This window comes from Desmodus rotundus, chromosome 9 (genome assembly GCF_022682495.2).
Source record: "Desmodus rotundus isolate HL8 chromosome 9, HLdesRot8A.1, whole genome shotgun sequence".
In the NCBI taxonomy this organism is placed as follows: Eukaryota; Metazoa; Chordata; class Mammalia; order Chiroptera; family Phyllostomidae; genus Desmodus; species Desmodus rotundus.
This window is the reverse complement of record NC_071395.1, coordinates 77,505,378-77,531,773: the sequence shown is the minus strand read 5'-3', so window position 1 is coordinate 77,531,773 and position 26,396 is coordinate 77,505,378. Positions and strand designations below refer to the sequence as shown.

General features: G+C 44.9%; 2 protein-coding genes across 3 annotated transcripts in view; both read left to right on the top strand.

The window, feature by feature from the left end:
* The first annotated feature begins 16 nt into the window (after nucleotides 1-16).
* On the top strand, nucleotides 17-20,478 carry GLOD4 (glyoxalase domain containing 4). Of its 2 annotated transcripts, XM_024565093.3 has the most exons (9): nucleotides 17-172; nucleotides 3,116-3,165; nucleotides 3,720-3,840; nucleotides 9,465-9,609; nucleotides 12,338-12,474; nucleotides 13,686-13,772; nucleotides 14,044-14,157; nucleotides 14,249-14,335; nucleotides 19,156-20,478. In XM_024565093.3, the coding sequence occupies exons 1-9, from the start codon at nucleotides 83-85 to the stop codon at nucleotides 19,219-19,221; spliced, it is 897 nt and encodes a 298-aa protein (XP_024420861.1). In that variant the 5' UTR covers nucleotides 17-82; the 3' UTR covers nucleotides 19,222-20,478. The 2 variants fall into 2 exon arrangements, with proteins under 2 accessions (XP_024420861.1, XP_071075414.1); XM_071219313.1 differs by lacking the exons at nucleotides 17-172; nucleotides 3,116-3,165 and adding an exon at nucleotides 3,219-3,237.
* Nucleotides 20,479-25,573: 5,095 nt separating this feature from the next.
* GEMIN4 (gem nuclear organelle associated protein 4) overlaps nucleotides 25,574-26,396 on the top strand; it is a 29,924-nt gene continuing 29,101 nt past the window's right edge. The window contains exon 1 of the mRNA XM_024565203.4: nucleotides 25,574-25,649. Coding sequence (XP_024420971.2) covers nucleotides 25,640-25,649 — 10 coding nt within the window. The 5' untranslated portion in view covers nucleotides 25,574-25,639. The remainder of the gene's footprint in view (nucleotides 25,650-26,396) is intronic.

Below are 26,396 nucleotides of genomic sequence, written 5' to 3'. Positions count from 1 at the left end.
GCCAATGACGTCGCTGGGCTGTATTCGTCCTCTGTGGGCGGGGCGGCGCTGGGTGCCGGACGGGTGCGTGGCGCTGGTGGTCATGGCGACTCGCCGGGCACTGCACTTCGTATTTAAAGTGGGAAACCGTTTCCAGACGGCGCGTTTTTATCGTGATGTCCTAGGGATGCAGGTGGGCGTGGCCGAGGGGGACCGGCGCGCGAGGGTGGCACGGGCGGCGGAGCCTGACCGGGCTGGGAGAGGACAGAGATGAGTTCCAGCCGGAACCCGGGCGTCGGACCTTAGCCCCAGGACTTCCCCTTAGCTCTGCGGGTTTTCAGCTTCAGGAAGAGTTTCGAGTCCTGGTTGGGTTAGATGGCCTTTAAAAGGGGACGCACGCTTATTAGTCGCCGACTATGTGCTCATACACGTTCTTTCATTTAAATTCATTCACAAATAGAAATTGTATATTGAGCTCCCGCCATTGTGGAGGTTCCAGTCTAATGGGAAAGCCAGTAACTAAACAAAAATGCCAGCGAACAATACCTCAGCCTCTTTGGGTTTGGAGCCTTTCGGTTTCGGTAATCATCAAATTTCATACCTCCGTTTCTCTCGGGGATGGTTTGAATAGTCTCTAGGATGCTCAGCCTCTCTGGGCGAATGCTGCGACTTTCCTCTCGGCGGTCCAGTTCTAGGTGTGAAGTCGGAACACAGTCTCCTCTCCCACACCCAGAAGCGGCCTGTCTGCAGCCCTGAGCAGCTATAACTCTGCATAGGTCACTGGGTGACAGGTGAAAGCTATTGGGGAGTTGCTGAGGAGCAAGGACTTCAGAGGTACAAGAGTCCAGTTTAATATAGTGAGTGCAGAGGACGTGGGGAGCAAATATACTGTCTAGTTCCACTGTGCTATGTGGAGGTTTAGTAACAAAGATGAAAACAACTTTGATTAAAGCTGGTCTGGGATGGGAAGGGGGGGCGGGGAATTGGATTTGTACATAGCTACCAGTAACGGAAGTAGAAATTTGGGTGATAGAAAACCACAAAGCTTCAGAAATTACCATCTGTGTACTGGGAAGTGAACCTTCTCCAGACCTCAAATCTGCCAGCACCATAATCTTGGACGTTCAGCTTTCAGAACCATAATAAAGAAATGTTTGTTGGTTATAAGCCAAAAAGAAAAAACCCAAAGCTTTCCTTTAATGTGTAAATGTTATCCACTATTATCCAAATACAACATAAGGACAGACTTAACTCCAGCCTGGGGTGGTCAGGAATAATTCGTGCAGACTTTGCATTTGAGTCGACGTCTAACGATAGGATTTCCACAGACCACGCTTAGAGGGAGTAATAGAAAAACTAAAGAGCCAGCGCAAGGATAAGGTATGTTTGGGAAACACCACTAGTTTTATATGCTTTTAGCTTGGATTAATTAGTTAAAGTTGAGGAGGTAGGGTGTCCCTACAAATAGGCTGGAACTGCTTCCAGTAGTACCTTGATTTCTGTGCTAAGGAGTTTAGATGTTGTGCCACAGTGAGTAGGGAGCTCTCTTGCATTTTGGAACAGGGCAGTGATGCGATCAGTGCTGTGCTTTACAGTGGTGTTGATGTAAGAAACATCTGAACCTGTCGGGAATTTTTATTGTAAGAGTTTATTTGAGCCAAACTGACACAGTGCTGGGAAGGAAGATCTCAAATGCTCCGGAGAATCACACTTTTGCAGTTTAAGGAGGGGACGTAAGGAAGAATACACGGGGATGGGAGAAAGCAAGATGAGGGGATTGGATTACAGGATAGTTAACAAGATCCTGTGCTCTCTTGAGGATGGTCCTGCTTCTGAAGGGTCTGAAAAAGAGGCATTTTAAAGGTGTGTTAACCTAGATGCACAGAAACAATGGACAAGGCTTGCTTAAGGCACAGATAAACTTTTTAAGGAAGTTGTATGCCTGGGACAGACTACCCAGCATGACCTGCCCAGTTAGAATTTCATGATCAGATCACCCTGTGAGGTTACTTCTAGCCACTGGATTTGTCAGATTTAGTATAGAGCCCCTTTTTTTTTGTCCACAGTGGTATTAATGAAGGAGATCAGTAAATATGATTTTTAATTGAACTTTTAAAATATTGTATGTACAAAGAGCTAGCATTTTGCAGTAAGGTCAGTGTCTTGATTGACCCACTCACAGAAGTTCACTTAGTCCAACTAATGAAGCCTATGTCCGTCGCATACTAAGAGAAACAGGCAGCACCTATTGAGGCCGTATTTCCGGATCAGACTGTGCGTGTGGGCCTGGGCAGATGTGGCAAGAACGAGGACCCTGATCGACATCTCTTGATTGGCTCCAGTAGAGCTGCTGGTGACCAATCATCTTGCTCTTTCGTGCAAGGAGGCAAAAGGAAAAGAGCTCCAAATATTTTTTTAAGATTTTGTTTATTTATTTTTAGAGAGAGGGAAAGGAGGAAGAAGAGAAGGAGAGAAACATCGATGTGTGGCTGCCTCTTGTGCGCCCCCCACTGGAGACCTGGCCCGCAACCCAGACATGTGTCCTGACTGGGAATCAAACCAGCAACCCTTCGGTTTGCAGGCCAGCACTCAATCCACTAAGCCACACCAGCCAGGGCTCTAAATATTATTTTTAATAGTCTATGAGAGAAGCGATAGGAGCTTGAGCTGGAGCAGTAGTAATGAGAATCAAAAAAAAAAAAAAAATAGAAACCGACACATTGAGAGCCTACTGTGTAGTAGGTTCTGTGCTGTAATAAGTTATCCATTTTCACAGCATATTAGGAGACCCAGATCTGAAGCAACAGTCCCAGGGATACACAAGTACTAGGTGACAGCCAGAATTTCATGTCAGACTTTTCTAAGGCCAAAGGCCACTTTTTTGCTATATAGCACTGCTTCCCAATCTAAGTAGATTTCACAACTGTGCTTGGTTACCTGGCCCTAAGTGTAAAGCTGTTCTTCCTCACCCCGCTACTTCTAGCCTGGGAAAGATACAAAGCTTACTATCTTCTGTTTGTTTTACAAGTAAAGCTTACAAATGATAATGTCTGTGTTCTGATTATTTTAGTGTGTGCGGACTATGCTGTGTGTAGTACTAGTAAAACTTTACAATTTATTCTGATTCCCTTACCAGATTCTGCGGCACGAGGAATTTGAAGAAGGCTGCAAAGCTGCCTGCAATGGGTATGACACCTTGTTTTTAAATTCTCCTTCAGGCTCCGAAAACCCCTGGAGAACACAAAGCAGTTCCTCAAAGTGGCGTAAATGAAGGAGGCAATAAATTGGGCAACTTCAGGAACACAAACAAGTATATGCTGTGGGAAAACCAATGTCTTATCAAGTGTCTCTTAAGAGCTACTGTCCCTTAGTAGCCATGGCAAGCTGGAAAATTCCAAAGCCTGGTGGAAATTACATGCTTGTTGATGGATTTGCAAAAAATTAAATTAAGGTCAGCTTGGAGGACTGCCTTTATAGGATTCTGTTCCCTACTTTAGAGAACAGGTAAATGAATCTTTTCCTCAGGTAAGTGCCAGCCAGCCAGTCTCTGGAGCCTTCAGTGATGGGGCCCATGCGCACTGTCTGCAGCCACTCTTAGCTGGAGCTGAGTTCATCGCATCCTTATGGGTACTTAAGACCAGAAGGGGCTTGCCCACCCCGCTGTCCCAATAGTTCTTTGGGGGACGCCTGAAGTGTATTTTGTCTGAGGTTACTGGATTCATTTACTTTCTTTTTTCTAGGCCTTATGATGGGAAATGGAGTAAAACAATGGTGGGGTTTGGACCTGAGGATGATCATTTTGTTGCAGAACTGACTTACAATTATGGCATCGGAGACTACAAGCTTGGCAATGACTTTATGGTAAATATTATTGTGTTCTAGACTTTTGCCTACACCTTTCATTGAGGTCACTGATACAGCTTTAGGTATGATAACTGCTGAATGGATGGCCTTTTGGAGTAGTTTAGTGATTAGTTTTATGACTTTTTTAAATATATTTTTTGATTATGCTACTACAGTTGTCCCATTTCCCCCCCTTCACTCCACTCCATCCTGCACACCCCCTCCCACCCACATTCCTCCCCTGTAGTTCATGTCCATGGGTCATACATATAAGTTCTTTGGCTTCTCCATTTCCTATACTATTCTTACCCTCCCCCTCTATTTTCTACCTACCATTTATGCTATTTATTCTCTGTACCTTTCCCCTCTCTCTCCCCTCCCACTCCCCTATTGATAACCTTCCATGTGATCTCCATTTCTGTGGTTCTGTTCCTGTTATAGTTGTTTGCTTAGTTTGCTTTTGTTTTTGTTTTAGGTGTGGATGTTAATAACTGTGAGTTTGCTGTCATTTTTACTGTTCATATTTTTTATCTTCTTTTTCTTAGATAAATCCCTTTAACTTTCCATATAATACAGGCTTGGTGATGATGAACTCCTTTAACTTGACCTTATCTGAGAAGCACTTTATCTGCCCTTTCATTCTAAATGATAGCTTTGCTGGATACAGTAATCTTGATGTAGTTCCTTGCCTTTCATGACTTGGAATACTTCTTTCCAGCCCCTTCTTGCCTGTAAGTTCTCTTTTGAGAAATCAGCTGATAGTCTTATGGGAAATCCTTTGTAGGTAACTGTCTCCTTTTCTCTTGCTGCTTGTAAGATTCTCTCCTTATTTTTAATCTTGGGTAATGTAATTATGATGTGCCTTGGTGTGTTCCTCCTTAGGTCCAGCTTCTTTGGGACTCTCTGAGCTTCCTGGACTTCCTGGAAATCTATTTCCTTTGCCAGATTAGGGAAGCTCTCCTTCATTATTTGTTCAAATAAGTTCTCAATTTCTTGCTCTTCCTCTTCTTCTGGTACCCCTATAATTTGGATGTTGGAACATTTAAAGATGTCCTGGAGGTTCCTAAGCCTCTCCTCATTTTGTTGAATTCTTGTTTCTTCATTCTTTTCTGGTTGGATGTTTCTTGCTTCCTTCTGGTCCACACCGTTAATTTGAGTTCCAGTTTCCTTCCCATCACTATTGGTTCCCTGTACATTTTCCTTTGTTTCTCTTAGCATGGCCTTCATTTTTTCATCTAATTTGCGACCAAATTCAACCAATTCTGTGAGCGTCCTTATTACCAGTGTTTTGAACTGTGCATCTGATAGGTTGGCTATCTCTTGGTCTCTTAGTTGTATTTTTTCTGGAGCTTTGATCTGTTCTTTCATTTGGGCCATTTTTTTTCTCTTGGCATGGCTGTTACATAAAGGGGCAGAGCCTTAGGTGTTCATGAGGGCTGGGTAATGCTGGTTGCTGTGCTGACTCTTACGTGGGGGAGGGGCCAAGAGGGAGCAATGGCACTTACTCCACTCTCTGCTGGTTTTCAGTCACTTCCCCCACTACCCACAATCAAATTGGGCCCCTCTGGTGCTGATTCCTGAGTGGGTGGGTTTGTACACATTCTAGGCCCCTGTGGGTCTCTCCACTGAACTCTCCTGTGAGGCTGAGAGTTTCTCCCGCTGCCGCCTCAACCCTCGCGGGTATTTTCAATCAGTGGTTTGAGGCTTCATTTCCCCGCGCTGGGCGAAGTCTGTCACCTGGTCCACCAGCTGCAGCTTTGCCCGCCCTGCTCTACAATCTGCCACCTCACTGGGTCTGCCAGCCACCGCCTTGCCGCGAGTCCTCTCTGCCCTGGCTTACCGTCTCCGCCCCTCCTACCAGTCTGGATGAATGTTTCTTCTTTATTTCCTTGGTTGTCGGACTTCCATACAGATTGATTTTCTGTCAGTTCTGGTTGTTTTTTGTTTTTAAATTTGTTGTCCTTTTGGTTGTGCGAGGAGGCACAGTGTGTCTACCTACGCCTCCATCTTGGCTGGAAGTCTAAAATCTCCACAATGTTTTCTATTTGAAACAAAACTGCTTGGGTACCCTGGCTTCAGGATGAAATGTGTCCTTCCCATGGTTTGGAATCAAACTCAAGACTTAGAGACATCTTGGAAGGAGACGACACACCTCTACATTAATGATGAACCTGGAGAGGTCACGGGCCAGAGTCATCGGTCTGGTCGGGTCCTGATCACCTTCCAGAGAAGTGTTTTCTCTGGAGTGGATGTTGTGATTGGACTGGGCTGTCACAGCCGATCCTAGTCAGAGAAGGATCTAAGAGGGTTTTTAGGGTAAAGAGAAGAATGCATTCAAGGATTCCAGTTACCGTGCACCTGTTACAGGAATAGTATCGGCCATTTATTAAGCAGTCACCATGTGCCTGCTTAGAATGCCACTGGGACCACATACGTAGCAAGAGAGGAGTGACTAATTTTTACTCAGAATTTACTGAGCAAATCTGCCTTTTGCTAGATATTATTTTGGTCATTTGATCTCACTATTCCTATTTAATTCACATTAAATATCCACTATTTAACTCATATTAAAATGATGATAGAAATTTTTGTGAGAATCAAATGTCTACAAAGTGTTTTGTAAATGGAAAGGACTGCCCAGATTCTACATATTAATATGTTTGTTTTTCTCTTTTTCTCTCTTCGTGCCTCGCACTAATTTATTCATTTAACGGATATTTATTGTGACTTACTGTATGCCGTGTATCTTGTTAGGTCCTGGGGGTACACTAGAGAGTAAAGCATGTTCCCTGCCCCAAGGAGCTTCCCGTCTCATGGGGGAAACCAGTAAATACACAACAAGAATGCAGCGTGATAAGTGCTAAGATTGGGATAAGAACAGGGGAAGCGGGGACACATGGGATAATTCCCAGCCTGTCCCTGGAGAGGTGAGGATTCAGGAAAAGCTTTCCAGAGGAGACATCTGGGCTGGTGAGTGGAGCCAGGGTGGGGTGAGATGAGTGTCCAGAGCATGCGCACTGACCCGGAGGTGAGAGGGACCGCGTCACTCAGAACTATGAGCAGCAGAGTCTGACTGGAGCTTAGTGTGTGAGGAAGAGAGTGGGTCGAGTTGGGGCTGAAGAAGTAGGCTGGGGCACATCATAGTAAGATGTTTTTTAGACTTTATTCTGAAAGCAGAGTGAAGCCATTTTTAAGCAGGGGAATGCCACAGTGTTTGTGATGTGCAAGAATCCACCTGGCAGGGCGTGGAAATTGGGTCGGAAGGGAGCAAGACTAAAGTGTGGAAACTAGGTCATAGAATACAGTAAGTGACCAGCAGCTCCGTAACTAACGTGGTAGTGGGAGCCAGAGAGGAGCGGATGAATTTGAGAGATGTTTAGGAGGTAGAGTTGATAGGGTTTGCTAATGGAGTCTATGCGAGAGTTCCTTTGTGTTTCTCCTCATCTCTTTACTCTCCAGACTTAAATCAGGGAGAGAAAAAGGAGCAAACCCATCTTGGTGCCATCATCATTTAACTGGCTCGAGTCACGTGGTGATGGGTGGGACTGCAGGTGCTCGGGTCACGTGGGTAGAGAACAGCTTGGCGGCTCCACCACCATCTTCCTGAGAGACCTCGGCACTAAAGAGCCCTGATGAAGGGTGCCGTCTGTGCTTCCCTCTTTGTGAAACAAAGAAAGAAAACAGGTTATATATAAAGAACTGCCATATATATAAAGAACTCCTGTACATTAAAACAAAAAGGATCAACAACATTATAGGTTTTTTTTCAAAGGGCAGAAACTGTGAACAAATAGTTCAGAAATTAGAACTGTCTCTTAAATATCGATAAGATGTCCAACTTCCATGCTGCCGCCGGTCACCTCTCAGATCGGCAAAAATACAGTGTGATCACACGCTGAGGTGGGAAGGGTGTTGCAGAACTGCTTCCCTTCCACATTGCTGCTAAAGGTGTAGACAGTACCCCCCAGTCTGGCAGTGTCAACAATGAATGCATTCATTCCTTGACCTTGTAGTTTCATATCTAGGAATTTAGTTTACATCACATCTACTGTGTTAACAGATAGTGAAATGACCTATGTAGTTTTTAAAGATTTTATTTATTTACTTTAGAGATGGGAAGGGAGGGGGAAAGAGGGAGAGAAACATCAATGTGCAGTTGTCTCTCACACGCCCCCTACTGGGGACCTGGCCTGCAACCCAGGCATGTGCCTGACTTGGAATTGCACCAGCGACCCCTTGCTTCTCAGGCCAGCACTCAATCCACTGAGCCACACCAGCCAGAGCTAATATGTTACTTTAAAAAGTGGTTATTGCTTTGGGGAAAGAACAGAGGGGAATAAGGGGACTTGGAAGTGTAGGACAGATGACTGGTTTTAATTTTAAGGAATGTGTTGAGGGAAGGTGTCAGTGAGGAGCTGACATTCGAGCAAAGGCCCAAGGAGATGAGGGAGTTGGCTGTGTGGATACCTTGGGGAAAAGCACTTCCAGTAGAGAAATAGCCCGAGCAAAGCCACCAAACGGCGCCTGACATGTTGAAGAAAATGCAGGGAGGCCAGTATGGCTGGAGTGGGGTGGGGAGCGGGGATGGGAGGACATGGGGTCAGAAATGACATGGGGTCAGACTGTGTTGGGCCTTTCAGGCCTTTATGAGCCATGCCTGAGAGAAATGAAAAGCCAGCAAGGATTTCAGGCAGAGGAAAAACAAGGTGGGGTTTGCTCTCTTGAGAATGACTGCAGGGTGTGTTCAGAAAGTCCACTTTGCTGCAGGGCAGCTGGCCGGCTGACAGGACTGCAGGCAGAGAGAAGCTGTTGCCATAATTCCAGCTGGAAGTGAGGCTGGCCTCATCAGGAGGCAGAAGTGTGCATTTTTAGGTATTTTGATCACATTTAAATTAAAAGATGCCTTGATAGTTGGTATAAACTTTTTGTTTAAAAAGCAAAAAAGAAATTTCTCTCATTAGATCTTTAAAATTAGGAGAGATTACTTTTGGTTTCAATTCAGTGGCATTTGAATTTCTGCCCTGCAATTCACGAAGTTTGGAATCTTGTCCAAACTTAAGAGAAAAATGCCCAAACCCTACTTTAAAACCATTAGAAGGAAATTTTGAATGTCAACTAATTCTTAGGTGATTTGACATTGTCGACCTAAAAAAACGCCCAACCTGCAGAGAACGTTTGGGAGAGTTTATTTGCGCCAAACAGACTACATTGCCAGGGAACAAGATCTCAGGAGCTCATTCAGGAGAATGAGTTTTGCGGTTTCTTGTATACATTTGGAACTAAGGAAGGAAGGTAAGGAAGATTAACACTTAACAAGATTATGTGCTCCCTTGAGGGCGGTTACACCTCAGAGGGGTCTAGAAGAGAGGATTGCACCTGGCATTTCAAAGGTTAACCTAGGAGCACAAAACAGTGGACAGGGCTGCCTTTCAAACTTTCACTGAAGTCATTGTAGGCCGGGGGCTTGACTACCTGCCATGACTGGCCAGTTACACGATCAGATCACCCCTGGGGTCACTGAACTTGGATTTACCCTCTTTGCCCACAGTGTAAAGCTGTTGGGGTTTTGTCTCCTTATCTTGCTCTGTAAAAGATCTGTTGTGGTTGCCCACTTGGATGATACTGCTGTTCTTCCGTCATAGGGTGTCACACTGGCTTCCGGCCAGGCTGTCAGCAATGCCAGGAAGCTGGAGTGGCCACTCAGGGAAGTTGCAGAAGGAGTTTTTGAAACCGAGGCCCCAGGAGGATATAAGTTCTATCTGCAGAATCGAAGTCCACCTCAGTCAGGTAATTATACTAATGAAAGCCCTACATCTAAAGGCATCTTCGATGGAAGCAGAGAGGGAGCTGGACTTCTTTCTCCTGTGGAGTCTTTCCATGTTGACATGACATGCCTTCCCCAAGCCAGTGTGGTTATTTGTTCTCTGAGAAGTTACATTCTTTTATGGGATCTTTATAATTATAGGGGATCTAGACTGGTTTATTCTACTGGTAATGTAGCTATTTACAATACTCTCAGCTGCGAAAACAAAACCCAATTCAAACTAGCTTGAACAATAAGTAAATGTTTTAGCTCACAAAACAGGCATTCTATAAGTAGGGAGGATTTCAACATTAGTTGATTCAGCAGCTCACAAATGGCATTAGGAACTGAAATTTGCTGTCTCACTCCATTCTCTTGTCCACTGGGGTCCGCTCCTCCCAGAGCCGGCGCCCCTCGTCATAGTAGGCGCCTGCATGCTCCCACATTCTCTCCTGGTAGGGCAGGGCAAGACCGGCTTCCTCTTGCTCTTTTTAAAGAGCAGAGCGAAACTTTTATACTAGTCTTTCAGCAAACTTCTTGGTCAGGTTTGCCTCCTGTGTCCATGCGAGTGAACCAATCACTGGCAAGAGAAATGGGATTATCTTTAGACCAGTTAGTTAGTCGTGTTCTCCAGCAGAGGTCAGTTCAGTTTCGGAAACTAGAACGCTGGTTCCTCAGAGGAAGGGAGGAGCCGCCCACCTCACCGACTGCACACACAGCAGGAGAGAACCCGCGTGGTGCGTTTCATTTACGGCAGAGGCAGCCTCATCACAGTGTATTTTCATTCCTGTAAATTCTGCTGCCTGCTCTGCCCAAAGTGAAAAATAGTGGTGACTAGCAAGGGCAATTCTGCCTGCTACTTCACTCAGCGAATATATGGACCTGAGATGAGAGACGTCCTTCTCTTTCCTCCACTGGTCTGCCGCGAGTCCCAGAGTCCCCACATGCTGAGTCTGATTGTTGTGTTGAGTGTGGTTCTCCTGGAGCTCAGCAAAAGAAAGTGATGTGTTCCAGGGTGGGAGGATAGGCTAGCGCTGTGGGACTTATGGGGAGGTGGTATTTCTGTACTTCGTTAGTTGTTTAAGGGATTTATATGATGATTTTGTACTGATAAGTGATTGTTGCTTTATATATTAACTTTAAAACTTAACTCCTGTCACTAATTCCACTGTACACTTTTGCCCTAATCATGGTGTTTCAATATGTAAAATAATGGCAAGCCCCACGACCCTAAGATGATTTTGTCCTTTGGAATGATAGTGCCTTTAGGGCATTAATTTCCGATTGATAACATAGCCAGATCTATCAGTCTAGCCGGTGTCCACGCTTCCTGTGAGCCACTCACTTAGCTGTAGTTTCTCCCACTTGGTACTTTTCCTGCCGCTGCATCCCTTTGCAGGCAGCTGGAATTCGTTGATTTCTCAATGAGCAGGAAAACCAGAGCAGCCTGAAACACCTTGCCTGAGCTCACGATACTGGTATTCTAGCAAATGGGACCGAGGAAGTGAAAACGGAAGGAGGTGTATTGAATTTGTCGTAGCCGCAGACTTGGAGTAGCTCTTCAGAAACTCACTTTACAGTATAAAAGTTTGCAGTAAAGATGTTTTATTATAAGATACTCTTTTTACCAAAAAAACAGATTTTCTCACAAATAGATAAGCAAAAAAAGAACACTTCCCACATATACAGATATAACCACTGAACATTTTAGCATATAGCTTTCCAATCTTTTATCAAACAATAAATGTAACATTAACTATATGTATATATTTATTCCCGTCCCTTTGTGCGGATTCCATTGTATTGCACCGTAGGAAGTTAAACAGTTCTCCACTCCTGGATATCCGTGTCGTCCCCAGCTTTTCGCTGTTCTGAGCAGCACTCTTGCGATGGGAGCCCTGCACGGGGCCACGACCGCTTCTGTAACTGCCCACAGAGGGGCGCTCTGTGAAAAGCAGGGTGACGTTTTAGGCTTTGGACGTATTCTGTGAGACTGTTCCCCAGAAACGAACTAGTTCACACTCTGCCAGCAGACGTGACCGGGAGTTTCCCCGTGCACCACCACAGGCAGCGCTGCAGACTTGCAGAATTATTTGCCAGCTAGATAACCAGATGTTTTATTTGAATTCTAATTTCTTTATTCGTGAAGCTGAATATTTTTCATATGTTCACTGACCATTCCAATTCTGTGTCTTTTGGCTATTTTTCTAGGATATTCATTTTTTCCTGTTGTTTAAAGGTGACTTAACTAATAAGGACTTTGTGTCATGTATTGCAAAAAATGTTTCTTTGTTGTTTAGTCTTTAATTTTTTTTTTTATTTATTGATTTCAGAGAGAGAGGGGAAGGGAGGGAGAGGAACATCGATTAATTAACCTAGCAATATTTCCTTCCTGTTTTTGTATCTTGTGTCAGGTTTAATAAAGTCTTTCTCCACCCCCAAATGTATAAACAATCACCTACTTCTAGTATTTTTATGGTTTCATTCTTTAAACTTAGTCCTTTAACCCATCAGGAATGCATTTTGCCATCTAGTTTAAAGGTGTGGCTTTTCCCCATTAAGTGAGAAGCCAGTTATTGAATAATACTGTGGCCTTTTGTACTGACTTAAAACCCCTTTCTTATCATAAACTCAGTTCTTGAGCCTGTTTTGGTCTTTCTGTTCTACCCCATCGCATGATCTCTCCATTCCTGCTCTTTTATTCTCCTACAGACCCTGTGTTGAAAGTAACTCTAGCAGTGTCCGATCTTCAGAAGTCCTTGAACTACTGGTCTAATCTACTGGGAATGAAAATTTATGAAAAAGAGGAAGAGAAGCAAAGGGCTTTGCTGGGCTATGCTGATAACCAGGTGAGTGACCTTGGAGAGAAATAATCTGTTACTTTGAGTTCGGCTTATAAATGAGGTTAACATGAAGGTTAATTTCTTCACAGTGATTTAATATTTATATAGATAAATAGAATGAATGATATGAAAATTGCTGATAACCTCACCATATAGGTATTTGGGGATCTATCCTTTCAGAGGTGCAGTTGCTGAGTCAGAAGAGATGTAGACAGGACTTAATACTGTAATGATAATGCATTTATCTTCTTCTTTTAAAAAATAACCCAACATTCACCCTGGCTGGTGTGTCTCGGTGGATTGAGCGCCAGCCTGTGAACCAAAGGGTCGCTGGTTCATTCCCAGTCAGGACACGTGCCTAGGTTGCAGGCCAGATCCCCAGTAGGAGGCACATGAGAGGCAACATGCATGGATGTTTCTCTTCCTCCCTTTCTCCTTCCCCTCTCCTCTGTCTAAAAGTAAATAAATAAAATCTTTCTAAAAAAAGCCCAGCATTTGAGCATGATCTAGTCCTCGCATTTTGACCCAGCAGGTCTATTCCTAGGAATTTATTTTACATACCGAACATACATATTCACAAAGAACTGTGTACAGTTATCTGTTGCAGCATTGTTTGTAATAGCAAAATATAAGAAATAATTTAGCCCTGGCTGGTGTGGCTCAGTGGATTGCGTGCTGGCCTGTGAACTGAAAGGTCACTGGTTCGATTCCCTGACAGGGCACATGCCTGGGTTGTGGGCCAGGTCCCTGGTTGGGGCCATACTACAGGCAACCACACATTGATGTTTCTCTCCCTCTCTTTTTCCCTCTCTTACCCTCCCTCTAAAAGTAAATAAATAAAATGGTTTTTTTTTCTTAAAGAAATGATCTAATGTCCTATGGATTAGCAGAATAGTTCAATAATCTATGATTTATCCATAGAATTGATTACTATGCAGCTACCAAAAAGAATGAGGTAAATCTATGTGCTGATATGGTCATATTTACTGGAGAAAAACAAGGGACAGAATAATGTATAAATGATGCTACCCTTAGTGTAAAAAGAAAAGATATGTACATGTCCCGTGTCTACAAGTAGACACAGGAAACTATGCCTCTGGAGTGAGAGTAGGAGAGAGACTTAGTTTTTACTTTATTCCTTTAGTACTCTCTGAATTTTTTTTAAACCACATAGCCTGTTCTAACAAATAAACCACACCCACTTTCTTATTTTTCAGTGTAAGCTGGAGCTCCAGGGCATCAATGGGGTAGTTGATCATGCAGCAGCTTTTGGAAGAATTGCCTTTTCTTGCCCCCAAAAAGAGGTAATGTTTGGTACCAAGTCTTTTGTTTAAGCTCTGTGACCAGCTAGTTCAACTGCTAAGTACCTTGGGCCTCCCCTTTTTTAGGTTCATTCTGATCGTGGCTTTGGTATCAAGTTCAACAGTTGCCTCAAGCGTTTGAGATTAAAAAAAATCAAACAAGTGGCTCCCGGGTTCTTGCTGGTTGAGCGGATATTTCCTCTAGGGCTGATGAGGACCATGGCCTAAGAGGGTGCATGACCCCAGCTCACTTTTCGTTTTCGTTTTCCCCAAGTTGCCAGATTTGGAAGACTTGATGAAAAGGGAGAAGCAGAAGATTCTGACTCCCTTGGTGAGCCTGGATACCCCAGGGAAAGCCACAGTGCAAGTGGTCATTCTGGCCGACCCTGTAAGTGTTACTCAGGAAGGGGACAGGCTGCACCAGGGCTTTCTTTTGAGGTGTCTTTTTGCCAAATTTCTTTTGTCTTTTTTTGGTGTAGGATGGACATGAAATTTGCTTTGTGGGGGATGAGGCATTTCGAGAACTTTCTAAGATGGATCCAAAGGGAAACAAATTGTTGGATGACGTGAGTCTCATTTCTGAATTTACACGACCATAGGTCCAAGGAAGGTGCCGTTGAGTGTGTGTGCGAAGGGCCGAAGCGGCAGGGGCCGGTTCTCACCGTCGGAACCACGTCCTTTTGCTTTGGGGACGACTTCTGAGTCAGGGACTTGTATCTTTATTTCCACCTATGTGACTCTTCTCTGGGTGCAGCCTCTGTGCCCTCCCACCCCCGCAGGCTCCCCTGGGAAACGCCTGCTGCCGTGTGGTGACTATCCCGCTCATTGAATGGAGATGCGCGGATGCGGCCCGCTTTCAATTCCTAGGTGTTTTGGTCATCTCTTCCCCTTCTACAGCATCATTCTCCTCCTTTCTAGTGAATTGTTCTCAAGCCCCAGTGTCTTCCGTCTTTGAAAAATCTTTTATTTACCACATATAACTTCTCCAGACTTCTTTTTGTAAAACTCTGCCTGTGCACTTTCTAATTCTTACCCGCCATTCACACTTCAGCCTGTACTACCCCGGCTCCTGTCACTCAGTGGAACGTGCATTTTGATCTCATCAGTGATTTCCATTTTGCCAAAATCCAGCAAGTACTTTTCTGTCCTCTTCCGACTCGATATTTTAGCAGTGTGCAAGCAGTTGTTCACGGCTGCCCGAGCATCTAACCCTACCTGGTATGTAGTAGGCGCTCAGTGAATACTCCGCTGATGATTGAAGGCATGAATCAGCCTCTCCAGTTCTGTCACTGCATATCGATGTGATGGACCTCCAGCTATCTACTTAGTCTCCTAACTTAAGTTTTCATAGCCAGAAATTTGAAGAAATAAGACTACCCACCAGGAGGATTGTTGTGTGGTTTATAGAGCCTGCCAGACTACCTGCTGACGTAAGAACAGACACTCAATTCATGTTAATTATGGTAGAAGATGGTAGAATAAAGAGCATTTTTAAATTTTACCATAAAGAAAAATAGAATCGTAGGCAACCTGTCAGTTGGCAAATTTGCTAAGTTGTGTCCTTGCTCTCTCATATCACTGGCAGGCCCCTCCTCTTCCGAGCTCTATTCTTTGGTTTAGAGACCCTGCTGTCTACACGCCTGTCTGCCAGCCTCTCTGCAATCCCAGGCGCCTCCTCCTGCGCCCGCTCGCACTCTGGTTGTGTGTGATGCTCGTGCTGTTACAGTGTCTCCTCTGAGCAGATGTCCCCCTCCCTGGTTACTTCTGCTCTTCAGCCGTCCTCATTTCTCTGGCTGCCTCGTTTCTAGTTCCTACTCCTTCTTGAGCTCCAAACAAGTATTTTGTTGTTGCTGTTACTGAGGTAAAAATACACATAGAATTTAAATGTACAGAAATTTACTGGTCACTTTGATGAGTTTTGACAGTCCTATGCACCCATACAACTGTTACTCAAAATACAGCATATTTTCATCACCGCAGAAAGTTCTTTTATGCCATTTCCAGTTAGTGTGCAGCCCCGCCTACCAGGGGTTCTGTCTGTCCTAGGACTTCATGTAATGGAATCATTCAGTAGGTATTCTTTTGTGCCTGGCTTTTCTCACTCAACATTTTTGAGATTCTTCCATGTAATTACACGGAGTTTGTTCTTTTTTTATGGCTGAGTGGTATTCAGTTTTATGAACATTTTTACCCATTCTTCCAAGGGATGTTTGAGTTGTTTCAGATCTTCATTTATTATAAGGAAGACTGCAGTGAACAGTGTTGTGTAATTCTTCTTGTAGACAGACATACGCTTCATTCCTCTTGGATAAATACGTAGGAATGGCATTGTTTTTACTTTGTAAGACCCTGCCAAACAGTCACCCCAAGTGATTGGACCTTTTGACGCTTGTCAGCTTGTCAGCCACATCATACGCAGTCAGGGTTCCAGCTGCTATACGTCCTCACCAACATTTGTATTTTGTTGTTGTTGTAGCTATACTAGTGCAAGTAAAATGGTTTCTCATTGTGATTTTTTAAAAAAGATTTTATTTATTTTTTTTAGAAAGAAGGGAAGGAAGGGAGAGAGGGAGAGAAGCATCGATGTGCGAGAGATACGTCAACAGGTTGCCTCTCGCAGGCCCCCATCTGGGGACCTGGCCCGCAGCCCAGGCACGTGCCCTGACTGGGAGTCTTGCCAGTGACCTTTGGGTTCACAGGCTGGTGCTCAGTCCACTGAGCCGCACCAGCCAGGGCTGTCATTGTGATTTTAATTTGCGTTTTCCTAGTGACCAGTGACGCTGAGCACCTTCTCATATGTTCATTGACCATTTGCTTTTCTTCTTCTGTGAATTATATGGGGGGTTTTATACATTTCTTTGCATAACAGATTGATTTTTACTGCTTCACAATTAAAACTCGAAATATACACAAGAGGGTACAACAGGTCCCTGTATGACCGGCACCCACCAGCTCTGTCCCATAATGTTCTCATCATTCTTTCCCACCCCACCTGTTTTTTGCTGGAGGATTCTAAGGCAAGTCTCAGACACTGTGACATTTCATCCCTAAGTACTTAAATATTTTATACATCTTTAAGACAATTTAAAAGAAGTAAACATTAAGGAATTTTCTTGTTTTTTAAAAAGATTTTATTTACTTATTTTTAGAGAGAGAGGAAGGGAAGGAGGAAGAGAGGGAGAGAAATATCAATGTGTGGTTGTCTCTCACGTACCCCGCACCGGGGAACTGGCCCACAACCCAGGCATTGGCCCTGACTGGGAATTGAACCGGCGACCCCTTGGTTCACAGGCCAGCACTGAATCCACTGAGCCCAACCAGCCATGGCTGGAATTTCCTTACATACCATACTGACATCATCACACTTAAAAAATCAACGGTATATCTTTAATGTCACCTCAAATCCAGTTCTTATTAAAATTTCCCTGATCCACTAAAAGTAGGTTTATACAGTTGGTTTGCCCTATGTGTTTTTAAATTAGCTTTAATGTAATTGGAGTATGTAAATACAGAACAGTTTATAGGATCCATTGAGTTTCACAACAAACTAGTTGGAAGACACACCTCTGATCTATTTTCATTTTAGCCATTCTTGTCTATTCTCTAATCTCTGAATATGCCTTTGCTCACTTTATTTTCCTAGAGTGTCCCTTCTGTTATTTGCATATTTGCTTAAAAATAAGGCCAAATCAAATCTATTTACTTAGCCCTGACTGGTGTGGCTCAGTGGATTGAGTGCAGGCCTGTGAACCAAGGGGTCGCTGGTTCAATTCCCAGTCATGGCACATGCCTGGGTTGCAGGCCAGGTCCCCAGTTAGGGGCATGCAAGAGGCAACCACACATTGATGTTTCTCTCCCTTTCTTTCTCCTTCCCTTCCCCTCTCTCTAAAAATAAATAAATAAAATCTTTTTAAAAATTTAAAAAATGTAAAACCTGTTTCATCTTCTGATAGCTCCTGTTGCCTCAAAGGTACATTCCAGATGCTTTGACAGGGCCCGCCTGGCCCGTCGCTGCTCTCTGATCTTCTGCGCGCCCGTTCCAGCCCCAGCGAGCTGTTTGTTTTAACCAAGATGTATCTTCTTGCTTCCACCCGAGGGTTTTTCTTTTCCTCCCCTCTTATTCAACTTATCCTTCAAAGCTCGGAAGTTTTCTTGGGTTTTCCATACCAAAGTTTGTTTCCCCCACTTTTTAACATTCAGAAATTTCTGCGTGTTTGTGAGGATTTTTTCTGCATATCTCTGATTTAGAAATACTTGTTACCTTCGTCAAAGCCCAGCAGCGCTGAGATTTCATGTGAGTGCGATGCCACACCGTCTTGCCCCCCACTGAGTCCCGCTGCCCAGCACAGCCGTTTTCACCATCGCTGTTGTGAAATAAAAAATACGTATATTTGTTTCTTCATTTCCAGTTGCAGGCAACATCTTCTGACTTCTTGCTGAGGTAGACTGTACACTGATTTTGTGCTATTTCTCCAAGCAGTTAGTTACTCCTTTTCTTTCATGCTATCACTTTGTTTATCATTCTGTTGTAGCACATGTTCCCCCCTCCCATATGCCTTTATGCAAAATAGTTGTTTTCATATGTGAGTCCTCAGCTATCCTCTATGCCCTTCAAAGCCTCAAAGTATGTCTCTACTGCCACACCCAAACCCAAGTTAATACCCACCTAGCTCCTAATGAAAACGGGCATTTTTAAAGGTATTTCAGTACTTGCTTTTTGCCTGAATAAATGAATGTATTTCCTTATGAAACAGCTATTTAGCATATGCTTGGTTTTACTGAACTGGAAGTTTTAAGAGGCTTAGATTCTAAGCCTCCACAAGCCCCACTCCTTGTTCTCAACCTCATAGAACAATAGGATAAAAGGTCTCTGGTGGAACCGAAACATATTGTTATTAACAAGGCTTCCTTTTTAATTAACTGACCCCAAATTAACCAAATAGTACCAACATTGGTGGAATGGCATGGGAAGAAGTATAGAAAAAGGAAATTGTTCCAGGCTCAACAGCTAAAATGTCAGAATAGCTTTTCATCTTTGGCCTCATCGTTAGGCTGAGTCCCAGGAGCACTCCTGATTCCCGAGAGCCTGACCAGGTGCTAAGAGTGACAGCACTTTCTGCTCTGCCGAGGATCCCGAAGCCTGGTGGGCTCCATCCTTGCTCTCCAGTCAGCCACCCTCACTCCCTGGCTGCAGGCCCTTCACTCCACAAGCAATTGCTCAGTGCTCACCAGCATCCTCTGTCAAAGTAATGCTCCACGCTGAACGGACACATTTCATTGGTTAATTTCTTGATTATGAATGATGCAATGAAGTACAAAGTAAACTATATGTTTTATTTTATGGACTTAGATTATTTAGAATATATATCCTATTCTGTTTCTGTAGGCAATGGCAGCAGATAAAAGTGATGAATGGTTTGCTAAACAAAATAAACTAAAGGCTTCGGGCTAACAGAAGACATCCGCAAAAGAAGCATTCGTGATTGCTTCCCGGCACCTGGGGGCTTTGATGTGTCCGTTCGTGATAAATGCTCTCACAGCTTGGTGGTTCCCTGTACGGGCAAGGGAGCTGGGGTGGGGAAGATGTGTGTGTTAATCTTTGAAAGGTCTGATATGTTTTAGGTATAAAATCCTTTTATTGCCAGTCCAGTTAGAGGAGAACTCTTCCTGTAACCTGCACGGACTGGAATGGCACAGTCTGTGTGTAACTGTATTAGATTAGTAATAAATTATTTTCCAGCCTGGGGCAGCTATATGGGATATTACCTTTGGTTGGGATGGAAGGAATTTCATAAGCATGTGGATTTTATGAGAACACCTGTTCAAATAAATCCAAACCAGTTGCTTATAAAGGAGTCTCCAGCACCTGACAATAGTATGTTGTTCCGGTGTCCTGCTCCGGCCTTGACATTTAAACACGTTTTAAACATTTTGTTCCTTGAACGAAAAGATTTGGTTAACACCCCCACATTCCTTGCTTTAAAATTTTGAGTAGCCAGAGAAAATAGAAAGGTCTGATGTATTGTGTTGCTGCATGCTTGGCTCAGTGCTAGTTTCCTTATATAGTTTTTTAAAATATAAGAGAACATGTTACATTTCTTAAAAATTGATTAGATGATTTATTTAGCCTAAAAAAATTTTTAAATGTTTTCCTGTAATTTTCTGTTTGGTTCTATAGAACAGATAAAGTTTAATCACTGGAAACATAATTATATTGGGCATATTTATTATTAAATGTTTTTTGAAGATGTACTTCTGAAATCAAGCTGTTAATACCAACCTGTAAGAGTCATTATTTAAAGTCGTGGGCAGGTTCAAATTTTAGGAAAGAAATTGATGAGATTGGAAGGGACTGACCCAGAGGATACCAGTCCCACAATAATATATATCAAATTACTTGTAAGTGAAATCATGGTAGCCTCTGTCTTCTCCCTTGTTGGCAGGGCTCAGTATGGGAATTTCAGGGTCAATTTCAGCTTCCCTGCTTATAGGATGATCGTATCTTTGCTGAGAGAAAAAAATCACTTCTTGTTTCACAGAACTTTTCATTCACTTTAAATTCTCCATCTTAAGGAAGCAATCATGAGTTTCAAAGCAAACCAAGTCACATATATTCTTGCTCTAGACAAGTGGTTCACTTTTCTTTCCTATACATGGGGAAATTATTGTACAAATTTTGAATAATCAAATAAACTTCTGTGTCTCTTTAGACGATGATTTATTCTCAGATTTTTTATTAGATTAAGTAGTCTTGATGTTTATCTCTAATAATACTGTTCTCCTGGGAAAAAAACTGTACTTTCCCAGTATATCAGGCTGCTGTGACGCGGCTTTCTAAGTTTGCTGGAGTAAAGTAAGTGGTGTATGTAAGTACCGAATGACTGAACACATACTGGATCCCCCTTTATCTGCTTACCTTATGTTTTAACATACCCCAAATATTTTCTCGTAAATGTACGGTTATGCCTGCTAGAAGTTAATGCTGTTTATCTGCCTGGGATACTGGCTTTATGACACCAATCCCTGTTTATTTACCTCATCGCCTGTCATCTCCTCCTTTGTTGTAATCTTTAATATTTTATTCACCCTAAAACCCTTCCCTCTGACTTTCCATTCAACTTTGGCCTTCTACCAAGGAATCGAAACGTTTTCCTCTGCACATTGCAGCTAGTAATTTTCAACCAAAGTTTATGATTACCTTCCCACCTCTGCAGATGGTATGATCATACCATACAAAGGTTTAAGAAACATGGTTTTGCCCAAGCTGGTATTTTTAAACAGATGAAGTTGGAGAGTTCTTCCGTTTCTCCAGATTTATGTTGTTTTCAGAGTAGTCATTTTGCTTTTTCACTTGAGAGGTGTGGAGTCCCAGATAAGTTCAAATACACTGTGGGTATAAATCCAGAAAGGTTTAGAATGGCTATGCTGCAAGAGGTCTCCTAGATCAGCCTAGAAAGTTAATACGAAATGCCCCTCTGCCTGACATCTTGGTGGAATTCGCGAAGCCGTGGACATTCGGTTCTCCTTTACATGACTTTCTGCCCCCCTCCCCTCTCCCACACAGTGCCGTTGTGGTTTAGCAAGAGTTTTCAGGAGGGCTCCACCCTGTCCAAAAGGAGACCACCATGAGGTACAAGATAGAGGGAGATTCCAGTTGGGTCTAAGGTTTGTTGCCTTTACTCTGTAAGAAATGTACTCTGGCGTCAATGTCCAGTGAGGAAGTGCCCTTGCCTCAGACCTCTTTGTAAGTTAATAGAGTCAGTGGTTCAAAAACCACATAGTGTAAAAGGTGCGCACTGAAGAGTCTTGCTCCTACCCGACCCATCCGTCCCACTCCCTCACCTCCAGTTTCTTAGGTATCATGTGTATATATTCATATTTTCTCCCTTTCCTCCATAAAATTTAGCACACTATGTACATTATACCTTGCTTTAAAAAATAATGTATCTTACATTGCTTTCTACAGTCCTAATTATGGTACATTTTTACTATATCAGGTTTTACAGGGATTTATAGAATGTTCCATTATAATTACTATTTTTTAATTTTCTTTAAGATTTTATTTATTTTAAAGAGAAGGGAAGAGGGGGAGAGAAACATCAATGTGTGGTTGCCTCTCACGTGTCCCCCAACTGGGGACCTGCCCACAGCTGTGCCCTGACTGGGAATTGAACCGGCAACCCTTTTGGTTTGCAGGCCAGCACTCTGTCCACTGAGCCACAACCGCCAGAGCTATTATTACTATTCACATTTAATGCAAGTTGTGGTTTTAAAAGCGTCAAAATGTGTACCCTCTAAAGAAGAAAGAACAGTACAACTTTTGTGCCGTGTGGCCCTTGCCCAGTTTATTGTTATACGGACCAGTTCTTCCGTCACTGTGTCTCCTGGGTATACCTCATTCTTAAGTAATGTGCTTAGTCTATAGCAACTTCCTACAAATATGTTAACAGAAGATCTCAAAGATACCCGGTGAGGTTTGGTTTCCTTTGACTTTCCTCTGAAGTCTTTGTGGTGGTTGCTTCTGTTGTTTAATCATCCTTCATGAGTTGGAGCTAACCCCATGTCATGATTTACGCAAATAGTTTTGGGGTTTTTTTTTTTAACATTTTATTTACTTATTTTTAGAGAGCGGGGAAGGTAGGGAGAAATAGAGGGAGAGACACATCAATGTGTGGTTGTCTCTCATGCACCCCGAACTGGGGACCTGGCCTGCAACCCAGGCATGTGCCCTGACTGGGAATCTAACAGGCAACCCTTTGGTTTGCAGGCTGGTGGTCAATCCATTGAGCCACACCAGCCAGGGCAAATAGTTTTTAATTGAGAGAAAGTATTGGGAAGTTCTATGCCACCGCAGACCTGTTGCTTTGAAATGTCTCTGCCAACGTCATTGAGCACTGCTTATCATAGCTACCTGCATGACAGTCAGTACTAACTAAGGGCTAGAAGCCGAGCTCAGACTCTCTGGCCCTTTTGCATGGGTCAGGGTTTGTTGTGCTCCTAAACCAAATCCCATGTACATACATGTACATACTGCCCCCCAAACACCCCCAGGTAGAAACCAGGATTAGCTATGCAATCGTCTCAAGAAAATTTTGGTTGCTAGGCCTTAGATGTTTCAGAGATGGGATTTTGAAACCATCTGCTCCAGGGTTTCTCAGCTGCTGTGTTGTAAGGGGGTGCTGAGCTGCAGGTCTCCCAAAATCCCAACCCACCCCTCCCCATCGCTATCACTTGGGGGATGAGGCAGGCAATCCCAACCCACCCTGCCCCCATCGCTATCACGGGGGATGAGGCAGGCAAAGCAGGGCCAGTGGTAGCTACTTTGCATATCTGAAGGACTTGTCCAACGTTTCAGTAACGTTAAAAGCTGTGCCCGCACTTAGAGCTGGGTAGACGGGCAGAACTCTAACCTCTGATGCGATGTAGCGGAAGGGGCTTCCCGCATCTGCCAGAAAGGCTTGGAGGCTACCCCTACATCATGTGGCCACGCTTGCCCAGACTAACAACCCTCAGTGGAGAAAGGCAGAAGAATCCAGACTGCTGGCCGGTGTAAACCAGTGACCAGTGTGGAAGGAGTTGGAAATGGGGCTATGGAGGAAGATGTGCGCAGGGGTTTAAATACAGGCGCAGCAGCCTTGCTGAGGTTTTTACCACGGTGTTTGGGAGCGTGGGAGCGGGAGGAAGGTGGCTACCTTGACCACCTTGCAGACATGGTCTTGGATTAAGAACAGGAGCCTAGATGAGCTTCTATTTCTTTTCCTGAGCTAGGGTACCCCTGACTGGCCTGGTTTGGAAAGGGGAGGCAAAACTGTGTTTGTGGTGTTTTAAAGGGACTTTAGGATTTAACAGCGACATTCTGCCATTACTCTGAACCTGTATAACTTTTGAAAAAATAGTTCCTTTCCTTTTTTACCAAACTTTAGCATTGAGAGCCACAGTTCTTAACACACTGGTGGGCAAAAAGAACCCCAAGGTAACCCTGTGGAGGTAGGGGGTGGGGGGAGGGGTTTCCCTAACATTGTGATGCGTCAATTACCTCACTAAAAGTGACTTCCCTGAAAACTTTAACTTCATCAGGCCTGGTTCCAGTAGGGGCTTTTGGTAGTAGGACTTGACTTGAGCTTTTTGGAAGACAGAGCCCTTTTCCCCTCCCTAACGTTGGGTTAGTAGTGAATGGATAGCCCCTGGAGAGAAAGGGGCCTCTCAGCCTGCTCTCCTTCCCGGCTCCCCCAGAAGCGGAGCCTCTTCACTGGCCTCAAACCTTGGGCATTTTCCTAGCATGATTTCCTAGCATGACCCCCCCTCTCTACTCCAGCCAAATATCTACATATGATCTGAGAACAGGAAGGCTGGGAACACAAAATCATACCGAAAGCCAGTTTTGATGGAACTTTCCCTAGAGGAGAGATGCTTTTTATACATGAAGTGTATAAAAATACAGCTCCCCAGGACTCTCAGTCACTTTTAGTTTGCTTTTCCAACAGCACACACACACTTTCATGCAGTTGAAGTAATTTATTGATGTCTCAGCTGTGGTCGCTACGGTTTCCAGGCATCTCAGCCAGCAAGGTCTTTTACGAAGCCCATTTCCCTACCAGAGGAGCCATGCTATTGTACTTCATCTTGTTTGACCCTGTGTCCTCCCTAACAAGGTTCCTTTTTCTTCAGTTCTTCCACTTTAGCAATGTACACCCTCATGGCGTCCATCTTGGACATCCCTTTTTTCTTGTTCCATGCCTCCCACTTGGCCTTGGCTTTCACATCCGTGGCAGGCGGGGCAGGGATGTTGCAGTCGCCCTTGGTGGCTTGTTTGTAGAAGCTATACACCAACAGCTTCTCCTGATCACTCACCGGTCCCTTCAACTGCTTTACAGCAGTGCAGGCCAGCTCAAACTCCACTTGGCCCATTGCTGGAACTGAGGCGCGGCCCTTCGGTCTCTTCTAGTGATACCTGGCGCTAGAAGCTGGAGGAGGGTGGCGAGTTAGAAAACCCTGGAGGCTGGTGATTAAGTCTGGGTAGAAGAGAAAGGGAGAAAAGGAGGCAGGATAACATGTGGGAAGAACACAATATTTGTGTGTTCTCAGTGAGAAATCAAATGTTTTTATAAAGAACACACTGCAAACTGGGGCCCATTGGATTGGGTCTCCCCCCACAGTGGTTGGCTCTGGCTCTCACAGTGCATTTTCTGGAGAGGACAACCATTAAATTTCAAAGGTGTCTGTGATAACAGAAAATTAAGGAGCTGCTGCAGCTGTGGTCTGAAGGCGGAGCCCTGGGGGCGATTAAGAGGCTGTGGTGCCCAGCGGTCTGGGTGAGATGCAGAGGCCCACTGCCGGGTAGGAAGCCTGTCATTACAGAGGGGTGCGGCCGTGCTGGTTAGTCGGCAGCCTGGCAATGGACATTCAGTGTGGGGGTACTGGGTGGAGCAGAACTGGGGGTCAGGGACCCACTGGGGTCCAGAAGCAAGGCTGGGCAGGAGACTGGAGATGGGTGGCTGAGCGGAAATGGAGAGGGCCGGGCGGAGGGGCCAGGGTCTAGACCTGTGGAGGAGGAGGGGAGGGGCACGCCGCGACCTGAGGGCGAAGAGGGTACTAGCCTGTTGGCGGTTTGCAGACCTAGGGCCGATAGGAGGCGCTGTGAGTTGGGCGGCCTCGACGCCGCGGGTTCGTAGGTGAGGACCGCGCGTGCGCGCGGAGCGGAGGGAGCCGGCTGCTGACCCGCGCGGAGCCGGAGCTGAGACTGTGGGCGGGGACCGAGGCGCGGCCTATTGTCCCGCCTGCCGGGGGCGGCCCATTGTGCCGTGGTGCCTGCGCAGTACTCGCAGCCGTGCGGGGGAGGGGCGGTCCGCGCTGCTGCCTGCGACGCCGCCATGGACCTAGGTGGGTGTCGGGGTTCCCCTTCTCTGAGCCCACCTGAGCCGAGTCCCGCAACGGGAGACCAGGGCGTTGCTGAGTGGGCCTGGGCTAAGGGAAATCTCCGGGTGGGGGAGGGGTTTGGGAGAGTTGGGGTACCTTTGGAGACCAGGGGTCGTGAGACCTGGGTCTAGCCGCGGCCCCACTGCTCCTTGGCTTGTCTCTTGCCCCCTCGGCCCCTTTCCACGTGAAGGGCCAAACGGGTGTGAAGTTAAGATTTCCTGACAGTGCAGAGGGTTCGTGCACGTGCTTTAGAAAATGCCGGGCTTAGAGGACGCCCGGAGGAATCCCGGATGCCTGGCTGTCTCATTTGTTGAATGGCTGATAAGTTCTTGAGCAAATGACTTAGGCTCATCGATCAAACGGATATGATAATATGTCCACTTGAGAGTTGTGGCGAGTTTTCATTGAGATCACGTGTATACAGTGCCCTGTTCAGTGCCTTGCACGCAGCTAACGTTCATCAGACTAGCGGTTGTGGGGAGCTGTTGTGGCAGCTGAGACGGCACGTGCACCTTCTTCAGAATCCTCAGAGGCAGAGTTTGGAAGAAGGGAGGGAGGAGCTGGTATACATCGGTGGCTCCTTGCCCAGTCTCTTTACTCTTCTGGACATGTTCCTAAGAGGATAAGACCAGGAGCCTGCTCTGGGGGAGTTGGAGTGAGGCACCCCAAGGTGTGCCTGTAATACTAGGCTGTGGAGAAAAGTTCCAGTCC